The sequence below is a fragment of the Erpetoichthys calabaricus genome, chromosome 13 (assembly GCF_900747795.2).
Source record: "Erpetoichthys calabaricus chromosome 13, fErpCal1.3, whole genome shotgun sequence".
NCBI lineage: Eukaryota > Metazoa > Chordata > Cladistia > Polypteriformes > Polypteridae > Erpetoichthys > Erpetoichthys calabaricus.
The window spans coordinates 60543442-60562045 of NC_041406.2; the positions used below are offsets into that span (position 1 = coordinate 60543442).

Consider the following 18604-nt stretch of genomic DNA (forward strand, 5'->3'; position numbering starts at 1 on the left):
AATCTTTCCACCTTACTATTTACATTCTCCTCGCTATTATAGTTGGCACTATAAACGGACTGATTGGTTAGAATGTTTGTAAGTTTTAAAGTTGCTGATGAGTCAAAGAAGCGTTTTTTAACAATATGCTTCTCATGAGTGTTTTCTATCATTATTTCTATATTAAAAAGTAGAAGAAAATGGTCTGAAAGACCCGTATCAATGACCTGCTTTATATCAACTTTTAGTCCTTTAGTAATTACTAAGTCTAACGTATGACCTGCTTTATGTGTAGGCTGATTAACGAGCTGTCTCAAATCAAAAGAGTCCAGGAGGTTCATAAATTCTTTTACTTTTTGGTCACATTGATTATCTACATGAAAATTAAAGTCGCCGACTATTAAGAGTGCGTCATAGTTCGTAATTAAGATTGACATCAAGTCAGAGAATTCCTCAAAGAAAGACGCGTTGAATTTAGGAGGTCTATACACGGATAATACTAGAACGTGAGAATCTCCCTGAATAACAATGGCGAGATACTCAAAAGACTTGAATTTACCAAAACTGATATTTTTACATTTTAACCTGCTAGAGTAAATGTTTGCTAGCCCTCCACCTCTCTTTCCTTGGCGATCAGCACGAGTAAAACTGTAATCCGGAGGCGCAGATTCGATTAAAACAGCTGCGCCATCTGAGCTAAGCCACGTTTCACTTAGTGCAATAAAATCTATTTTTTTTTCACTAATAATGTCGTTGATAAAAAACGTCTTGTTAGTTAAAGCTCTAATATTTAATAGTGCCATATTCAATGTTTCGGAGGAGCAGAGATGAATACTATGTGCGTTATTGATATAGGGAACAGGAATTAAGTTATTTTTATTAGCGCCGCTCTGCGTGTATTTTTTATTTAATCTATGATCTGTTTTTACAGTTTTAATACATTGTTCATCTAAAGTAGTAACTTTAATTAAATTATTGGCGTTTATGCCGTATTGCCTAGATTTTCTATGTGCATTAAGATTGGTTATTACAGTATTTATGTTGCGCACTTTTATGGAAGATTTTTTTAAACAATTATCATGACCAAACACAGGAGTGGCATTTCGGAAGGGGTTAAAAGCAGAGATAGATAGTCAAGATAAACGAATTACCTTCGCTATGTTTTCGGAGAGGACCCGGGCGCCGAAGCTGTTCGGATGCAGGCCATCTCGCTTGAAGAAACGCGGTCTTTCCCAAAAGCACTTCCAGGTGAGGCAGGACCCCAAATAAATAGGGCTCCCTACTCCCTGCAGCCCCCTTGGCGGCACTGACGGGACCCAACAGGGCTGAGTAGCAGGACTCCATCTCCCATGAAGTCCTGAGGGAATCTGTGGCACTGCAGCAACCCAGGGGGGCTGCCATCCGGGGGATATAATGTCCTATGCACGCTGTCTCCCCCAGTCCTTCCAATATGTAGGTGACCCAGTCAGGTAAGGGCGCCAGCCAAAACAGCCATACTTAGAAGAGAAAACTGAGTGGTTTATAACCTTTTCACATTCACCTAAGAATATTTGTGGTAAGGTACTTTACATTTTTTGTAGATAGTATAAAATAGCAAGACCATAGTGCTTTATGGAGAATTGTAATAAATCAATATATAAATATAACTTAGGTAATTCCTTACGCTTGTGAATAGGCCCATCTCCATCACCACCAATTTAAATTTAGTGAGTTGTGTTCTTTTATTTTCTGTTTGGAGGCAGTACCTTTCTATTCATCTTAATCTTTTTCTTTAACTTGTAATGTTAGGGTGATGTGGGTCCACATGGACCACCGGGACCAGTGGGAGATACAGGAATCGGGGCACCAGGACAAAAGGTATACACACAGAAATCTTTTCTAGTGTTCTGTTCTTGCTACCTTGGTGTGATCAACATGTTTGACATTTAATTATGTGATATTTCCAGTTTGTACAATTTAACAGCAGATAATGAATCTCCTAATAAATCATAAATGTAAATCTAGCATGAATGATGAAGATCAATATAGACATAGTTATTTTAAAACCATCATGTTTTGGCCACTGTTTCTTTCTAAAGCACATTCCTATACAGCATGTACCAAAGTGGCAGTGTAAGAACACAGACGGCTTTCTTTAGGATATACTTTGCTCATTTCTTGTGGGTTTACAACTTAAATTGAAATGTGTGAAAGCAGAGATGTTTGAATGTTTCTTCACAAAGGCCAGTACACATTAGATATGTTTTGTAAAATCAGTAAGTAATCTGAAGAGAAGAAACAAAGAGCTGTTTGATTCTGTAAATAGGAGTGAGAAATGGAAACAAATGTAACAAATTGTCTGTGTTCAGCCAAGCTCAAGTAAGAAGGCTCTAGTAAAAGAACTTGTGGAACTCCATATTTGAATTGGAGAAATATTGCACTGGAGGCTCAGTTAGATTTTTTGAGGAATTCAGTCCAAGTCCTAAAATTTAAATGTGGACATTGACCATAAACTCATTAAAGCTTCTAACATAATGGAAGAATCATTTTCTAAATGCAGGTCTTCTTAAGCTGTTATTTAGATTATTCTTGCAAGAAGAAAGGCTAGCAATTGTTCAACGACGTCTTTTATTTTTATTGAAGCTACTGATCAGTATAAACTTGATGTGCTAAATCTCTACTTACTCCTATAATCCCTTATTGCTTTTTGATCTGGTCAATTGTGTTTGAATTATGAACTGTATATAATAACTAAATTCAATACCCTAGTAATGGATTATTTTCAATTTAAACTCAAAAGACATTTTTGCAAACAAAGATTTCTGATCACGTCACGAACTGACCAGCCACGTCGGAATCATTTAGGACCCTGTAGAGGAAGTTAGAAGGGGATTATACATCTAGGAAACTATTAATAAGGGAAAAGATAAACCAAGGTTGAAGTGCAGTTATTAAACCAGAGTGGGTGGAATGAAACTTCAAAGGATTAACTCTTGTTTTGACTATTATGTATAATTAAAGAAATAATTCAGTATTATTTAATTTCTATATAGGGTGAAAGAGGTTTATCTGGAGCAACTGGACCACCTGGACCCAAAGGGGAAGGAATCGCTGGTCAACAGGTATAGCATACTCTGAACGATTTACAAGATTACCTTCTTCTCCTCACTTTTTAATAAATTTTACATTTCCTTGGGCTGATAAAAAGTGTCTGTCCTTAAAGCTTACAAGGTTACCTGCATTAACCTGGATTAAAAACTACAGTAGCTAAAAATTATTCTTTGTCTAGAATGTAATCCTGTTGCATTGTTCTATAAAGCAGATCTAAAAGTTTAATCAGAATAATTTGAAAACCTGTGTGAAGTATAATTAGATTGTACTGGCAAGGATCAGAAATTTTTTAACCTTTCTGAGTTTTTTATGGATTAATATTATGCAATATTTTAAATGGTTCATATATGGTCACAAATGTTCACGTTGATATTGCATGTTATTAGGACAAATATTTATTAATGTCAATTTAAAGTTCTCTTAAAATATATGCCAAGACAAGCAATATAATATAATAATATAATATAATATAATATAATATAATATAATATAATATAATATAATATAATATAACTTGACAAAAAGCCTGTTTCAACAACGTAAGATGAAACAGGCACGAGTTTGTGTCAGTAGTGTATGAAGAACAAATGATAAGTAAGAAATAAATAAGAAAGTGATGTAAGTAATGATAATTAACTAAGAGGTTTGGGATATGTATGACTTTATCACGACAAAAATACTGTACACTTAAAAAAGACATGCTATCTATGACAACGTTTTTTGTTTGTATACTGGAGGCCTGTCATTATGCAACTAAAGTTGTAAAATCTCTCTGTAGACTACATTTTTTGTGAAGACACTCTCAATATTTGGTAGTAATTTCCCTTGATGTGGCCCATCTTTAACTTGCATCTTCACATCACTCGCCCGCTGAAAGTACTTAATAATAATATGTTCTTACGTATTATTTTGAGTGTGAGGGTTGGCTGTGATCGGGGCTAATATCCTACGCCTGGGCGGAAGGATTTGGGATTTCAGCATAATAATCCCGAAATGTGTAGGCTAAATCCGCCGCCTGCCGCGATGAAGCAAATTTTCTCTTCAGAGGCATTTGTATAAGTTGGAAGTGAGATGAACTTTGGAATGTTTAATAATAAGTCATGAGTGTACCTGTTGAAGACAGTTGTATAATGCGTAGGCTAAATCCGCCGCCTGCCGCGATGTTGGGGTTGGATGCGCAGAAGGCAACTGCATATTCGGCTTCGGACGGACGTTCATCGGATGAAGCAGATTTTCTCTTTAGAGGCATTTGTATAAGTTGGAAGTGAGACGAACTTTGAAATGTTTAAGTCATGAATGTACCTGTTGAAGACAGTTGTATAATGCGTAGGCTAAATCCGCCGCCTGCCGCGATGTTGGAGTTGGATTTCGGTCTTGTAAGGTTTTTCGGGCAGCGGCGCAGAAGGCGACTGCGCATTCGGCTTCGGACTGACATCAGTGAGTGCGCAGAAGGCGACTGTGCATTCGGCTTCGGACGGACGTGAGTGAGTGAGTGAGTGAGTGAGGAGGCAGGCAAATTATGTTTTAAGATATAATATAATATGATATAATATAATATAAGGATAAGTGTCTGTGTGTCTGTCCGTGTGTCCGTCCATTTTGCTATGTCTCTGTCATTCCAGTAGATGGCACATCACAAACATTAACACTGCTTTTACAGGTCCCATAGTAAAGGGCATATAACAGAGACATATAAATTGCATAGTGTACTGCAAACTCTAATGCTGAGGTAAACGTTGATTGCTTAGACTTCAACTCGTCTTTGATGGGTAGCACAGCTGGTATAATATAACATAACCTGTGTGATCCAGTTCAGGGTTTCAGGCCAGTCTATTGTAGGCTGCACTCACTACAGAAGCTCTCACTCATGCAATGCCAGTTTTGAGTCTCCAGTTAACCTGTTTCATTCATCTATTTTCAGTTCCTCTTGGTTTATGTAAGGCTTTTAGGGGAACAGAGCCTATCCCAGTGGCACTGGGCCTAAGACTGGATGGGATACCAGTCTATTGCAGGACACACTCACACCCATACCCAGACTCATTCATGCCTAGCCTATTTAGAGTTGCCAGTTATCGTAATCTGTACATCACTATGTACTATAAAATAAAATACACAAATGCATTCCCAAACCCACCAAAAACAATTTAAGGTTGTGGGGGGCTATATATTATATTATACAGTTTTATCCATCCATCTTCCAATCCCACTTATCCAGAGTAGAGTTGCAGGGGAAGCTGCAGCCTATCCCAGTGATCACTGGATAATAAGATGCTGCCTGGCACAGTTTTGCAATTGTTAGAATTGCCATTTTCACAAGTCTCAAACCCCAGGATATTGTCTATGTTGTATTTGTTAGTTCTCTCTCAGTATAACATAAACACCCGGTGGAGAATTTTGGGTAACTTTAAACATTCCCAGTGTGACTGAGTGTCTGAATGTCCTTTGAGGGACTCTGCATCCAAGACTGATTCGTATCTTGTGATCTAGATAGTATTTTGCTCCTTGTGACTGTATATTTCAAAAATAGGTGCAATGAATGGTTGAGACGGATAATATAATGCCGCGTGATAAATAATGTAATGTAGTAACTTTATAGCATTGGTGCCCATACCTGGTTTGCACACTACTTTGTAGAACTTTAACGCCAAAGTTTGTTCTGATTTCTTCTTACAAATTAATTAACAATCTGTCTATAAATGGACCGGTATGAGTGTGATTATATTTGTGACTTAACTTTGTTCATTTTGGCTGAGAGATGATCCAATTCAATGTAAATTTGTAAAAGACTTCACTTGATTACAGAGCAAAATAATAGTGAGCACTGTATACTGTACCTGAGGCACTGCTAAACCAGAATTAGCGCTGACCCTTTCTGGCCTTTATGCCATTACCCAAATGCACATCTTCTCTCCATATATTTCTGAACTATATATTTGTATTAAGCATTGCTGACTGCCAAAGAGCTACTTCTCAGATATTTTCAGCAATTGGCAGTGCTGTATTAGCAATGTCAACACTGGATATTCAGGTCCTGAGTTAGCCATCCATAATTACCTTCTGTTAAGCAGAACAAAAGCATAAGAGCATATGAGGACAATAAATTATGTACCTCATTAAAGTATTTATACCACAAAGAGACAGGAATCAGATGTAGCAAGAAAATTGAATTTAGCATATTTACCAAAAAAGAAGTTTAATAATAAATTGTGAACTTACTGTACCTTCTTTGTTTGAGGGAATCGAGATGCAAAAAACATTTTACTGAGATGCTTGCTTGCACATCTGTCATAAAAATGAAATATTTCTGCAGCTATAATCCTAACAAAAGACGGGATAATAAAAACAACACCCAGAACTTTCTTTAGTCTACACTAAATACAAGCATCTCTTCAAAGAATTGATTACTTTAGTTGAAACATAAAGACTGGAAATCATTTGCTAGTGTGTTGTCAGCATTGCAGTGTAAAGCTTACAGCATCCAGTCTCTCAGCAATACATTTGAGAAACAGTGCAGCCAACTGTACCCAACCTGCTCATCACAAAGTGTCGGTCATGTGAAAAATAGAAAATCCATATTTCTAAAGTTATTTTAACAAATACACCTTGTCTTGACATTCTTTTGGTTAAAAAATGCTGTACATCCTAATCCCAAGTACCGTTTACCTTGGCTACTTACTCTGTTTTGGAGATTGTTCACTAAGCATTCAGCTAACTGCTTTTATGGCATACTGTAGCATACTGTTTGTTACCTTGAACTGGAGAAACGGGTACAAAAAATGTATGGGTATTCCCCCGAGTCCAGAATAGGATACGTTAACTTTTTGGAATTGTAATAGTGACTTAATTCCAAATTAGTCAAACATATGATGTGGATGCAGTGCTCTTAAATTGCACATTCCTTGTTTTATGTGGGCAGTCGAGCTCAGTATTCCTTGCTGTTGTGACTATTCAACCCTTAGATGTGTGAAAGATCCATTTCTGTGTTGGAAAGACAGACTAACAAGACTTATCTGATTTTGCAGAAATTTACACCATAGAGACCATTTGTTATAGGGAGAGTCTAACGTCTATGTAAATCAGCAGCTAGCTTAAAGCAAGCTTGGATGGCCTGCTTTGCAATATCATGACACAGTGGCAGCAAGCATTCATCAAGGCAACGCTCACATAATAATGATTTGCACCCAGACTGCCATACCACATTGCCACACAGTGCCAAAGGCAGGGTTTTGGAATGTGCATAATGTATTATTATTTATATTTATTATATATATATAGATATAGATATATATATAGATATATATAGATATATATAGAGATATATATATATATATATATATATGGAAGAGATGGTCTGTGATACGGTTTGCATATTTGCAGCTGGAGATCCACAAAGGGAGAAAAAAATTAATCACGTATCATAAAGTAGTTTTTATTCCTGAGCTTTCAACCCCTACCAGGGGTCTTCATCAGAGGCTAATGCTTAGACTTACAAGAATCAAAGGCAATATATAACAACACATTAAGAGGGGGTGGAGGTGACTAAGTCAGTATGATCATATATATATATATATATATACACAGTGCATCTGGAAAGTATTCACAACGCATCAGTTTTTCCACATTTTGTTATGTTACAGCCTTATTCCAAAATGGATTAAATTCATTTTTTTCCTCAGAATTCTACACACAACACCCCATAATGACAACATGAAAAAAGTTTGCTTGAGGTTTTTGCAAATTTATTAAAAATAAAAAAAAATGGAGAAATCCCATGTACATAAGTATTCACAGCCTTTGCTCAATACTTTTGTCGATGCACCTTTGGCAGCAATTACAGCCTCAAGTCTTTTTGAATATGATGCCACAAGCTTGGCACACCTATCCTTGGCCAGTTTCGCCCATTCCTCTTTGCAGCACCTCTCAAGCTCCATCAGGTTGGATGGGAAGCGTCAGTGCACAGCCATTTTAAGTTCTCTCCAGAGGTGTTCAATCGGATTCAAGTCTGGGCTCTGGCTGGGCCACTCAAGGACATTCACAGAGTTGTCCTGAAGCCACTCCTTTGATATCATGGCTGTGTGCTTAGGGTCGTTGTCCTGCTGAAAGATGAACCGTCGCCCCAGTTTGAGGTCAAGAGCTCTCTGGAGCAGGTTTTCATCCAGGATGTCTCTGTACATTGCTGCAGACATCTTTCCCTTTATCCTGACTAGTCTCCCAGTAACTGCTGCTGAACAACATCCCCACAGCATGATGCTGCCACCACCATGCTTCACTGTAGGGATGGTATTGGCCTGGTGATGAGCGGTGCCTGGTTTCCTCCAAACGTGACTCCCGGCATTCACACCAAAGAGTTCAATCTTTGTCTCATCAGACCAGAGAATTTTCTTTCTCATGGTCTGAGAGTCCTTCAGGTGCCTTTTGGCAAACTCCAGGCGGGCTGCCGAAGTGGAAGAAAATGGATGGACAGGCGGGCTGCCATATGCCTTTTACTAAGGAGTGGCTTCTGGACACTCTACCATACAGGCCTGATTGGTGGATTGCTGCAGAGATGGTTGTCCTTCCGGAAGGTTCTCCTCTCTCCACAGAGGACCTCTGGAGCTCTGACAGAGTGACCATCAGGTTCTTGGTCACCACCCTTACTAAGGCCCTTCTCCCCTGATCGCTCAGTTTAGATGGCTGGTCAGCTCTAGGAAGAGTCCTGGTGGTTTCGAACTTCTTCTGCTTACGGATGATGGAGGCCACTGTGCTCATTGGGGCCTTCAAAGCAGCAGAAATTTTTCTGTAACCTTCCCCAGATTTGTGCCTTGAGACAATCCTGTCTCGGAGGTCTACAGACAATTCCTTTGACTTCATGCTTGGTTTGTGCTCTGACATGAACTGTCAACTGTGGGACCTTATATAGACAGGTGTGTGCCTTTCCAAATCATGTCCTATCAACTGAATTTACCACAGGTGGACTCCAATTAAGCTGCAGAAACATCTGAAGGATGATCAGGGGAAACAGGATGCACCTGAGCTCAATTTTGAGCTTCATGGCAAAGGCTGTGAATACTTATGTACATGTGCTTTCTCAATTTTTTTATTTTTAATAAATTTGCAAAAATCTCAAGTAAACTTTTTTCACGTTGTCATTATGGGGTGTTGTGTGTAGAATTCTGAGGAAAAAATTAATTTAATCCATTTTGGAATAAGGATGTAACATAACAATGTAATATTACTTGGTTTTGTTGTTCTGATTATTTTTACATTTCATACTGCTATTTTGTGCATTTTCCAATGGCCATAATGTTGCTGTATTGTTGTGGCTGTAACACACAACGTCATTGGGCTGGTGGTGTTTAAGATTGCTATCAACAGCATCCACATTTCTGCACTGTGAATCAAACCTTTTTGCATCAGCTGGCAAGAATCTATTTGGAAGTTAGCACTTGTGTATGATTCTCAACTTTGATTTTTGTTAAGGATTTGGCAGCGACATTTTGACTTTTTCAGATCTTCTGGTTTTGACCTGTACTCGTTCTTTGCCTTTGACGTCTCTCATCTCCTGTCCTGGTAGCTTTAATTTTTCTAGCCTGCTTCAAAGTCCTTTATAAATGAGTCTTGTATTTATGGTGTTGGCAGACAAAACAGTGAGTGTTCTCAGAACACACTCATAGAATTACCAACACATAAACAGACAAACAGATCTGTGCTTTATTATAATTGATATCTTTTGATAAATTTATATATTTCTTCAACAGGGACTGCCAGGGCCATCAGGGCAACCTGGAGAACCTGGACCAGAAGGCAAAGGATTTCCAGGAGCTAAGGTAAATGAAATAATAAATAACATACACTGCTACCATTTTTAGTTTTGATTTGATTATCCATCCTTTGAATGTTTTTTTGTGAAAAATTAAAATTAATAGAAAGTTGTAACAAGATTTATTATTAAACAATTATTTCACAGATAAAAATTAGCATTAATAGAGATGCTTATAATACAAGTTATATCCATCCATCCATCCATCCATTTTCCAACCCGCTGAATCCGAACACAGGGTCACAGGCTGCTGCTGGATTCAATCCCAGCCAACACAGGGCACAAGGCAGGAACCAATCCTGGGCAGGGTGCCAACCCACCGCAGACAAGTTATATTCACTAATTAATTACGTTTCTTGATTAATGGCATGTAATTAACTTTTATACTCCCCTTGGTGGCTGTTTTCAGAGTATTTAGGGCAGTGTTTCTCGACCACTGGGCTGCCGCTATTGAGTTCCTATTATTTATAGTGTCCACGTAGTGGGTCACCGCTCCAACAGTCAAACCTCTGATGATTGCGCTCAATTCACCGTGTTGGACCCCACTGTCACTATCACCACTGCACTCAGTACACATCTGACGATCCCGCTAGATTCACCCTTGGTGGGTCACAAAGTCACTTACATGGGAAAATGTGGGTCATGATACCAGAAAGGGTGAGAAACACTGATTTTGGTTATAAACTTGTGCTCACAAATAACCATTTCATGGCCAAACCTTTGGCCTTACATAATTCAGAAACAGTTCCTCTACCCATAGTTCACGGCCTTCTGTGCCTGAGCCTATTATCATCCTCTCCCTGGGCCTTGGTACCTCACCTCTGTTAATGTTAACATTAGCCTGTCATCAATTGCTATCAAACGTCAGCGTGAATTACATTATATTGTGAAAGAAATAATTAGAATGTGTGTGTTAAGAGTATTCCAGTTTTGTTGTAGTGCATATGATAAGCACAGTGGTGTTTTAAAGCCACTTTCTCTACTAACAGTTTTATGATATCTTCTTGTTTTAGGGAGATCGTGGATTACCTGGCAGTCCAGGTCCAGCAGGCCCTCCAGGAATTGGAATTATGGGGCCAAAGGTTTGAGAATTTGAAGATCATCTAATAAATAGTTTAAATTTGCTTATTTGCCTATTCAAATTTAAATTATATATATAGTCCCTAAATATACCAGAAGTAACCCAAGTGTATAATTAATTATCTGAATATATTACTTTTTATATATGTTTTTTGATGTCATCCTTTGCATACTTTTTGTTTTTATGATCAGTGTTTTATTGAAACAAAATGTATATATAAGAAACCTGAAGGCAAGCCAATTAAGAAGAGAATAGTGTAACCCAATCCCACCAGTACCACCCGATCTCTTCCAATCTAAGCCTAGGAATGAAAACAAGAAAAAAAAAAAGTTGTATGGTGTAAAAACAAAAACAATGGGGAACTAATAGCAAACAGGAAACTAACTACAATGCCCGAGTCGGCTAGAAAAAAGAAAAGAACAATATCAATGGGACTCAGACGCCATGAGCATGATTGATTTGGCATGAGGATAGTTCTAAGGAGATTATATTAAAAACTGAGGAACGCCAGTTGTTAAAAGTGGCAAGCTCTGGGGTTTTCCAAGAGTAATTTGTACATTTACTCATTTCTAATCAAATATTTTCCTCAAAAATTCCTCCTGTTGTTTTAAGGGTATGCTCAAAGCCCATGGCAACACAAAATTGTTTAAGTAGCTGGATTCACTAGGGCTGATCCATGCAAGCTATTAAATCATATGTTTTCAATTTATAGGGGTAAAGTGAAACAGCAACGCTTTTTAAAATAAACACACATGCAAGTGTTGTGTTCCAAAACAATGATTTCTGGAATAAGAATCCAAAAAATGGCTACACTATATAGAATAGAGGGGCGAGTGGAAAAAGTTTGTGTGCAGGTTAGGAATAGGAAAGGCTGAAGAAAGAGTGAAGCTATCCAAATGTTCAGGTTGTTTACAATTGCCAAGGATTCTGTTGATACTCATTAATCTAAAACTAACAAGCAGCTTGTTACAATCTTTAGTACTGCACACTCCATGGATGCAGTATTAGCAAAATGCCAGTCTGAAAAGAGTTAATTTCACTTTGCATTGCAGAATATAACAGGTGGTAATTAGGTAGAAGAGATGTTTTATGAAGTGCAAATATAAGTTATTACTACACTAGTGAACACTTTTAGAACATTAAAAAATGTTCTCTAGAAAATATAAACTCCGAATGTTTGATGTGAATGAAAACCATTACAAATCAGTCATACAGGCAAAGTTCTTTTTTGCTATCAATCATTTTTTGTCATATTGTGCTGGCTTTACTTACAGGGTTCTTTAGGTCAGCTTGGCCCCACAGGACCCAGAGGTTTACCAGGCGAAGGAATACAGGGACCCAAGGTAATGTTAGACATAATTCTCCAATGTCCCAAATGCTAACTTTATATATAATATGCTACCATGGCTGTCTGTCCAGGATTTTAAATCACCTGTAGCTCGCAAACCGTTTGAACTATTCACCTGAAATTTGGCACACATATACTATGCGATGTCTACTATCCGCTTTCAGGGGTGATGATTGACCTCTAAGGTTATTCCTCTTTTTATTTTTATTTTATTGTAGAATCAACTCTCAGCAGCGGCCAGCAGGGCGGCTGTGAGGCACATGCGTATGGGCGCCGTTCTCATCACTACCACCTTCGCCATCACTTCCCCTACCTCTTCATATCTGAAATCATTCTTGAGGCAGATTGAAGACTTAAGTGCCAGCTTAAGTGAAAAATTATAGAAAACGTACTAAGTAATTGAACACAATCACTGACTTAATCAGTTTTAACGTGAAAAGATGCCGACGAAAGAAGAGAAGAGCTGCTCAGGAAGCAGCAAGCGCAGCAACCTCCGAGAAAACGAATGTTAAAAATACAGAGAAAGAGTATGAAAACTATGAATGCTCAAGTTAAATGTGTTACTGGTTTATCAAGGAAAGGACTACCGTAGGTAGCTGACCTAAAATTTACAGTAACACTACCCTGTGCCAGGCATTCTGGTGGTGTGTGAGTAGCAATGATGCTTTACAATGTGCAAATTCTACACTGTGAAGATGATTCTGTACAGATTGCAATTTCTTGCTGTATTTGAGTTGATTTCCTCCATGGATTCCAGCTCTTTCCATACTTCAAATTCAGGCTGTAAGAATAATGTAGTTAATCAGTAGTTTTCTCTGATGTGACTGTGTTGAAGGCAGTGTTTATTTGTATTTTTTTTTGCTGGCTGTCGAGTCTCAATGTCCTGACAGATACTTGTATCTACAGGTCTTGTGAAGTTGGTGACAGAGCATGTGCCTTGCCTCACCCATGGATGCACATACTACAGTTCATTTGACTGTCTATGGTGCTCTAACTTTATTTACATTTGTGTGTCATTTGCAGAACTAATCATTAGTAACAGCATTCAAACATGAAGCCTTTATTTTACAGATTGTACAGTATGTACAATGGACATGCTATTGGCTTACAAAATGGCCTTCAAATTCTTCAAATTTTTTACAGTGATTACTGTATTTCAGGATTTTTGAGAAGGATTCCTTCAACCATCACCTGAAAAGTGTACATAAAGCATTGCTGTTTGTTAATTCATCTTTGTCAGATACTGTATGTGCTTAGGAATGGCATACTCACTGTTTTTTGTTATCTACTTCATAATAAAATGCTAAGGTCTGTGTGTCCAGTCTCCCAGAGCAATCTGATTGGTCAGTTTAGCTTTGGTCACGTGATGAAAGAGGAAATGCAAGTGTGAGATGCACAAGGAGTATTAAAGGAGTATTAAAGGCATTGGAGGCATGCTGACAGTTGCCTTTAAAGACAGATAGTGTAAAACCAGACAGGAGGCGAGGAAAGTGCCTTGAAAATAATGCATTAAGGGAAAGCATTCGACATAAGGCGCACAGGTCAAGAGATGTTCACATACACGCGCTGTGATATATGGCCAGCAGTTTATCCCGGACAATACCCCCACGCTGCTAGATGGAGTCCTCCCCGCAACATGGAGGTGCCCCGAATTCCAGCAGGGCATCATGGACAATGGAGTTTTACTGCACAGCCCTGCTGGATATCGTGGGGGCTGCCAGGGGACGCTGCAGGGAGGCACAATGGTTTTTATTATAGCCTGGAAGTACTCCCTAATCACGGAGACGGAAGGAATAAAGTACGTCTGGGCTGAAGAAAAGAAGTTTTCATCTGACCCGGAAGTGCTATGAAATCACATGGACTGAGGGACAGAAGCACTTCCGGGTCAAGGAATATAAAACGACTATGGCAAACCCCAGCAAAGTGAGCCGGAGTTGGGAGGGAGTGCGACAGAGCTGCTGGGAGTGGAGGATTGTGTTTATTGTGATTATTGTTGATTATTGATTTATTATTGAGCGGCGGAGTGGTGGCTCTGAGGCTAAGGATCTGCGCCGGTATCCGGAAGGTTGCCGGTTCTAATCCCCGTCACTGCCAAAAGAGATCCTACTCTGCTGGGCCCTTGAGCAAGGCCCTTAACCTGTAATTGCTCCAGGGGCGCTGTACAATGGCTGACCCTGCGCTCTGACCCCAAGGGGTATGCGAAAAACTAACAAACACTGTTGTAAGTCGCTCTGGATAAGAGCGTCTGCTAAATAATGTAAATGTATTGAGTATAGTGGAGGTGGAGGTGCTTTGTGCACATTATTATAATAATAAATTTAATATTGGGACGTTTACCTAGTGTTTGGGCGTGTTGTCTGTGAGTCGACGGGGACCCATATTCCCACAGTGCGAATACAGAGGAAAGACAATGAAGGTATACAAAGGCAAGAGGTAGCAGATATTTTTTAATGATTGTACTACCTGTCTTTGACAGGTACTGTGACTAGTTAAAATAAAACTGTATAGCCAATAATTTCATGCTGTTCTAAATTTTAGAACAACAGGGATATGTGTTTTCAGACACCTTCTAACTTACCACTTCCCTCAAAGGCAGGTCCTGCAGCAAAATAAAAAAGACTCTTGCCAATTAGATGCAACCAAATTTCCTTTGATCAAATAATTCTAATACTGTACATATGAAAAAAACAGTTTTTTCAAGGAATGTTGTTTGCTTGAATTACAATGCATTTTAATTTCCCTAATGAAAATGAATATATTATATAGAAATAATTCATTATTAAATATGAATTATTAATAACTATTTCAATCTCGAATAGTAGTATAGGTTTATAGGGTCATTATTGTCATATGTACAGTTATGAAATGCACAAGGATGTGAATTTGACACATCTATTGTTGCCATAAAGATGGATTTATATAGAGTGACCAGCAGTAGGAACCATTTCAGAATGGTAAGAATTGGGGTACCAACCTGGTAATCCCCATTTAACTTACACAAAAGAAAGCAAAAGGGTGCAGAGCAGCACAACAAAAAAGACACTGGATAAAATTAGGCAAAGCAGGGTTTTCTGCAGCATTTTGAGTTTTTGTGGTTCTCACTCAGAAGCTCTTTTGGACTTAAGTCCAGATCGCAAATGAGACACCTTCTGGGGCCATCAGTCTTTATGGTGCCCTGACTAGAAAGGGCAGGGCTTGCCCAGGGCATTACTGTCAGAGTTGTGAACCCTCATCGGCCATTTTCTAGGGGCTATGGGGGAAAGAGAATATACCATTAGTGACAGTGCCCTCCTCACCTCGGAGTGCTATTGCTTACATTAGATGAGCCAGGAAGGGGATCCCAGGTCTCACATGAGTGACAACAGTAATTCTAAAATAATGAGACACTCTGCACTCCTGTTGCGTTTTTATGGCTTTATAACAACAGCAACAACAACATTTATTTAAAATGCAACAAAACAAAAAAACTCCGGTTAGTCTGGAGAAAAAACAATATCTGCAGGGGTTCCAAGGTCAAAAGGTCACCCAGCCCCCCACTGGGCATTCTATCTAACATAAATGTTCTTAAAGATGTTTTACAATGTTAACATAACATTTTTTTACAACAATAGTAGTATAATGTTGTTGATTATAGGTTCAATTTCTGTAGATACATTGTACTTTTATTTTCATTTTGACTATGCTTCAGTTTTGATTGTTATCTTACTGAAGTTTCCGTTGTAGTTGTCTGGTGCTTCTCAGATTCACACCATCGATGGGACACAGACACTAATTAACAGAAAATCAAATAAATAACTATGTGATATATTGAATGATAAGGAAATATCCATACATCCATTATCCAACCCGCTATATCCTAACTACAGGGTCACGGGGGTCTGCTGGAGCCAATCCCAGCCAACACAGGGCGCAAGGCAGGAAACAAACCCTGGGCAGGGCGCCAGCCCACCGCAGGGCGTGCACACACACACACCCACACACCAAGCACAATTTAGGATCGCCAATGCACCTAACCTACATGTCTTTGGACTGTGGGAGGAAACCGGAGTACCCTGAGGAAACCCACACAGACACAGGGAGAACATACAAACTCCACGCAGGGTGGACCCGGGAAGCGAACCCAGGTCTCCTAACTGCGAGGCAGCAGTGCTACCCACTGTGCCACCGTGCCACCGACAAGGAAATATAAACAACTAATGGTGATAACAAATACTAACACACAATAATAAACACCTAACAATAAACACTCCCGATCAAGTCCTTAACACAGTTCCAATGCAGCAGTAACAGAAGAAGTGGTATGGAATAAAAGATAACGATCCTGGGAAAAGCTTTCCGTAAGTAATGAAATGAACAGTCCTAAGAGTAGTCCTGATGCAGTGAGGGGTGATGAGATTTGGGGAGCCTCCGATGAGGCACGATGGCCAATCCAACAGTACTCACATGACAGGCAGGCACAAGACAGTCTATATATCCTTACAGGTTCATGATCCAGGGTATAAACGATATTCTACAAGGGTTATGGCGATGAGACAAGCGGATGAACACAAATGCAGACAACCAGCTCCTCCTGCTGCTTAACTGGCTCCCTTTTAAAGCAATGTCGTTACTCTATTACCTTTCTCCCACATCAGTGAATTTTTTTTTTGGTAGCAGATGTAGTTATGTGTGCAATTTTATAATTTTAGTTGCTAAGATCACATTGTTTAATTTGCAAAAATGCATCAACACTGTCACCAATAATGATAAATTTGAATTTTCTAACACTTCTATGGAATTCAGCAGTGAACAGTACTGTTGACGCCAGTCAGAATATGGTCTATTTTCTCCTTCACACGTAGAAATAGAAAATGCAAAATACAAAACCTTATGAAGTGTAGTCTGTGCAAATTAATCATTTACATCCACCCATCCATCTTCCTGAATCCAATATTTCCTTCCCAGGGACACAGGAATTTATAGCCAATATAAACAGCATTCGGTCAAAATTGGGGCCACTCTGTGTGAGACCCCTGCCCATCACAGGGCAAGCTTAACATACATACATCCACGTTCACTCCCAGCGGGTCAGTTTAGAATCACCAAACAGGCATGCCTTTAGCAGGGAAACAGAGACCCCGGGTGAAAACGGACACAGGGTGAATACGCAAGTCACACAAAGCCAAAGCAAAGCAGCAGAACTAACCGTTGTGCCACCATGAAATCTGTGTGCAACAATTAAGCAAGAAAAATGCAGTTTTAACATAGATGCTTCAAACTTGTACTGTAGGTGTTTTCATTAATCTATTAAATGTGGTAGCAAATACTGTTACAGCAGCATCATCAATTCTAATACTGTTAAGCGATATTTTATAAAATGTGATGCATACTAGAGATTCTGAGTTTGTAATATTTTCTAGATTCTAATGTCTGCTTGAAGATAATACAAACTGTATTTAGTGTTTTTTGATTTTTTTGTTAGTATTGTGATATTTTACATGTACAAACAAAATGTTTTTAATGGATATGGGGGGCACGCATTGAGTCAAGTGATTCTTTTTTACGGTTTCACAGGGAGAGCCTGGGTTTCAGGGTTTGCCCGGACCCAGAGGTCTGAATGGTGCTGGCATTCCTGGAGAGAAGGTAATTTTTTTATTCATCTACTGTTAACCTGTAAGTGTCTTATACATTTTGGCCTTAAATATATTGATTGGAAATACACCAGTATGTGTAATATATATGAAGTAGTATATATCACTGTACAATAATAACTGTGCAATTAAGTTGTGTTGGCATAAAAACATCTGGATGGGTTTGAGGTGAAGTACAAAGTGTACAAGTAAATAGATAACAAACAAATCTCTGATCGGTGTGGTAGGCCAAAAATGGATGGTTTTATACTCAGTGTAACGGAATGCAAAATTATGTTTATAGTCATAACAACACTAAAGATGGGAACCAGGCAATTAATTTCCGTATTCCATGTAATCAAAGAATAAAATCAGGAAAAGTGATTAGGGTTCCAGATTATAAAGAAAAATTACATATCTGAGCAGTTTTGATTTGACTTCTCTGCCTAAAGGTTTTCAACTCTGTGCTACCCGGACTGTTTAGATTATTAGAAAAGCTTTACATCATACCACATGTGTCTTTCGAAAGGATCATAATTACAATTTTAAATCAACTTTAAATGCTTTTTTATAATCTAGTCATATTTAATGCTCTAAAAGGTACATGGTTAAGTTGCCATGCAAATTTATTTTTACTTCTGGGCATAAGCAACATTTGGTTCAGTTCATAAATGAACAAATACATTGTTTTTGCCTGA

At 38.6% G+C, this 18604-nt stretch overlaps 1 protein-coding gene across 1 annotated transcript in view; it reads left to right on the plus strand.

The window, feature by feature from the left end:
- LOC114663754 (collagen alpha-1(XXVIII) chain-like) overlaps positions 1 to 18604 on the plus strand; it is a 179102-nt gene that overhangs the window by 140998 nt on the left and 19500 nt on the right. The window contains exons 23-28 of the mRNA XM_028817679.2: positions 1768 to 1836; positions 3012 to 3080; positions 9807 to 9875; positions 10882 to 10950; positions 12224 to 12292; positions 17851 to 17919. Of these exons, the coding sequence (XP_028673512.2) occupies positions 1768 to 1836; positions 3012 to 3080; positions 9807 to 9875; positions 10882 to 10950; positions 12224 to 12292; positions 17851 to 17919 (414 nt within the window). The remainder of the gene's footprint in view (positions 1 to 1767; positions 1837 to 3011; positions 3081 to 9806; positions 9876 to 10881; positions 10951 to 12223; positions 12293 to 17850; positions 17920 to 18604) is intronic.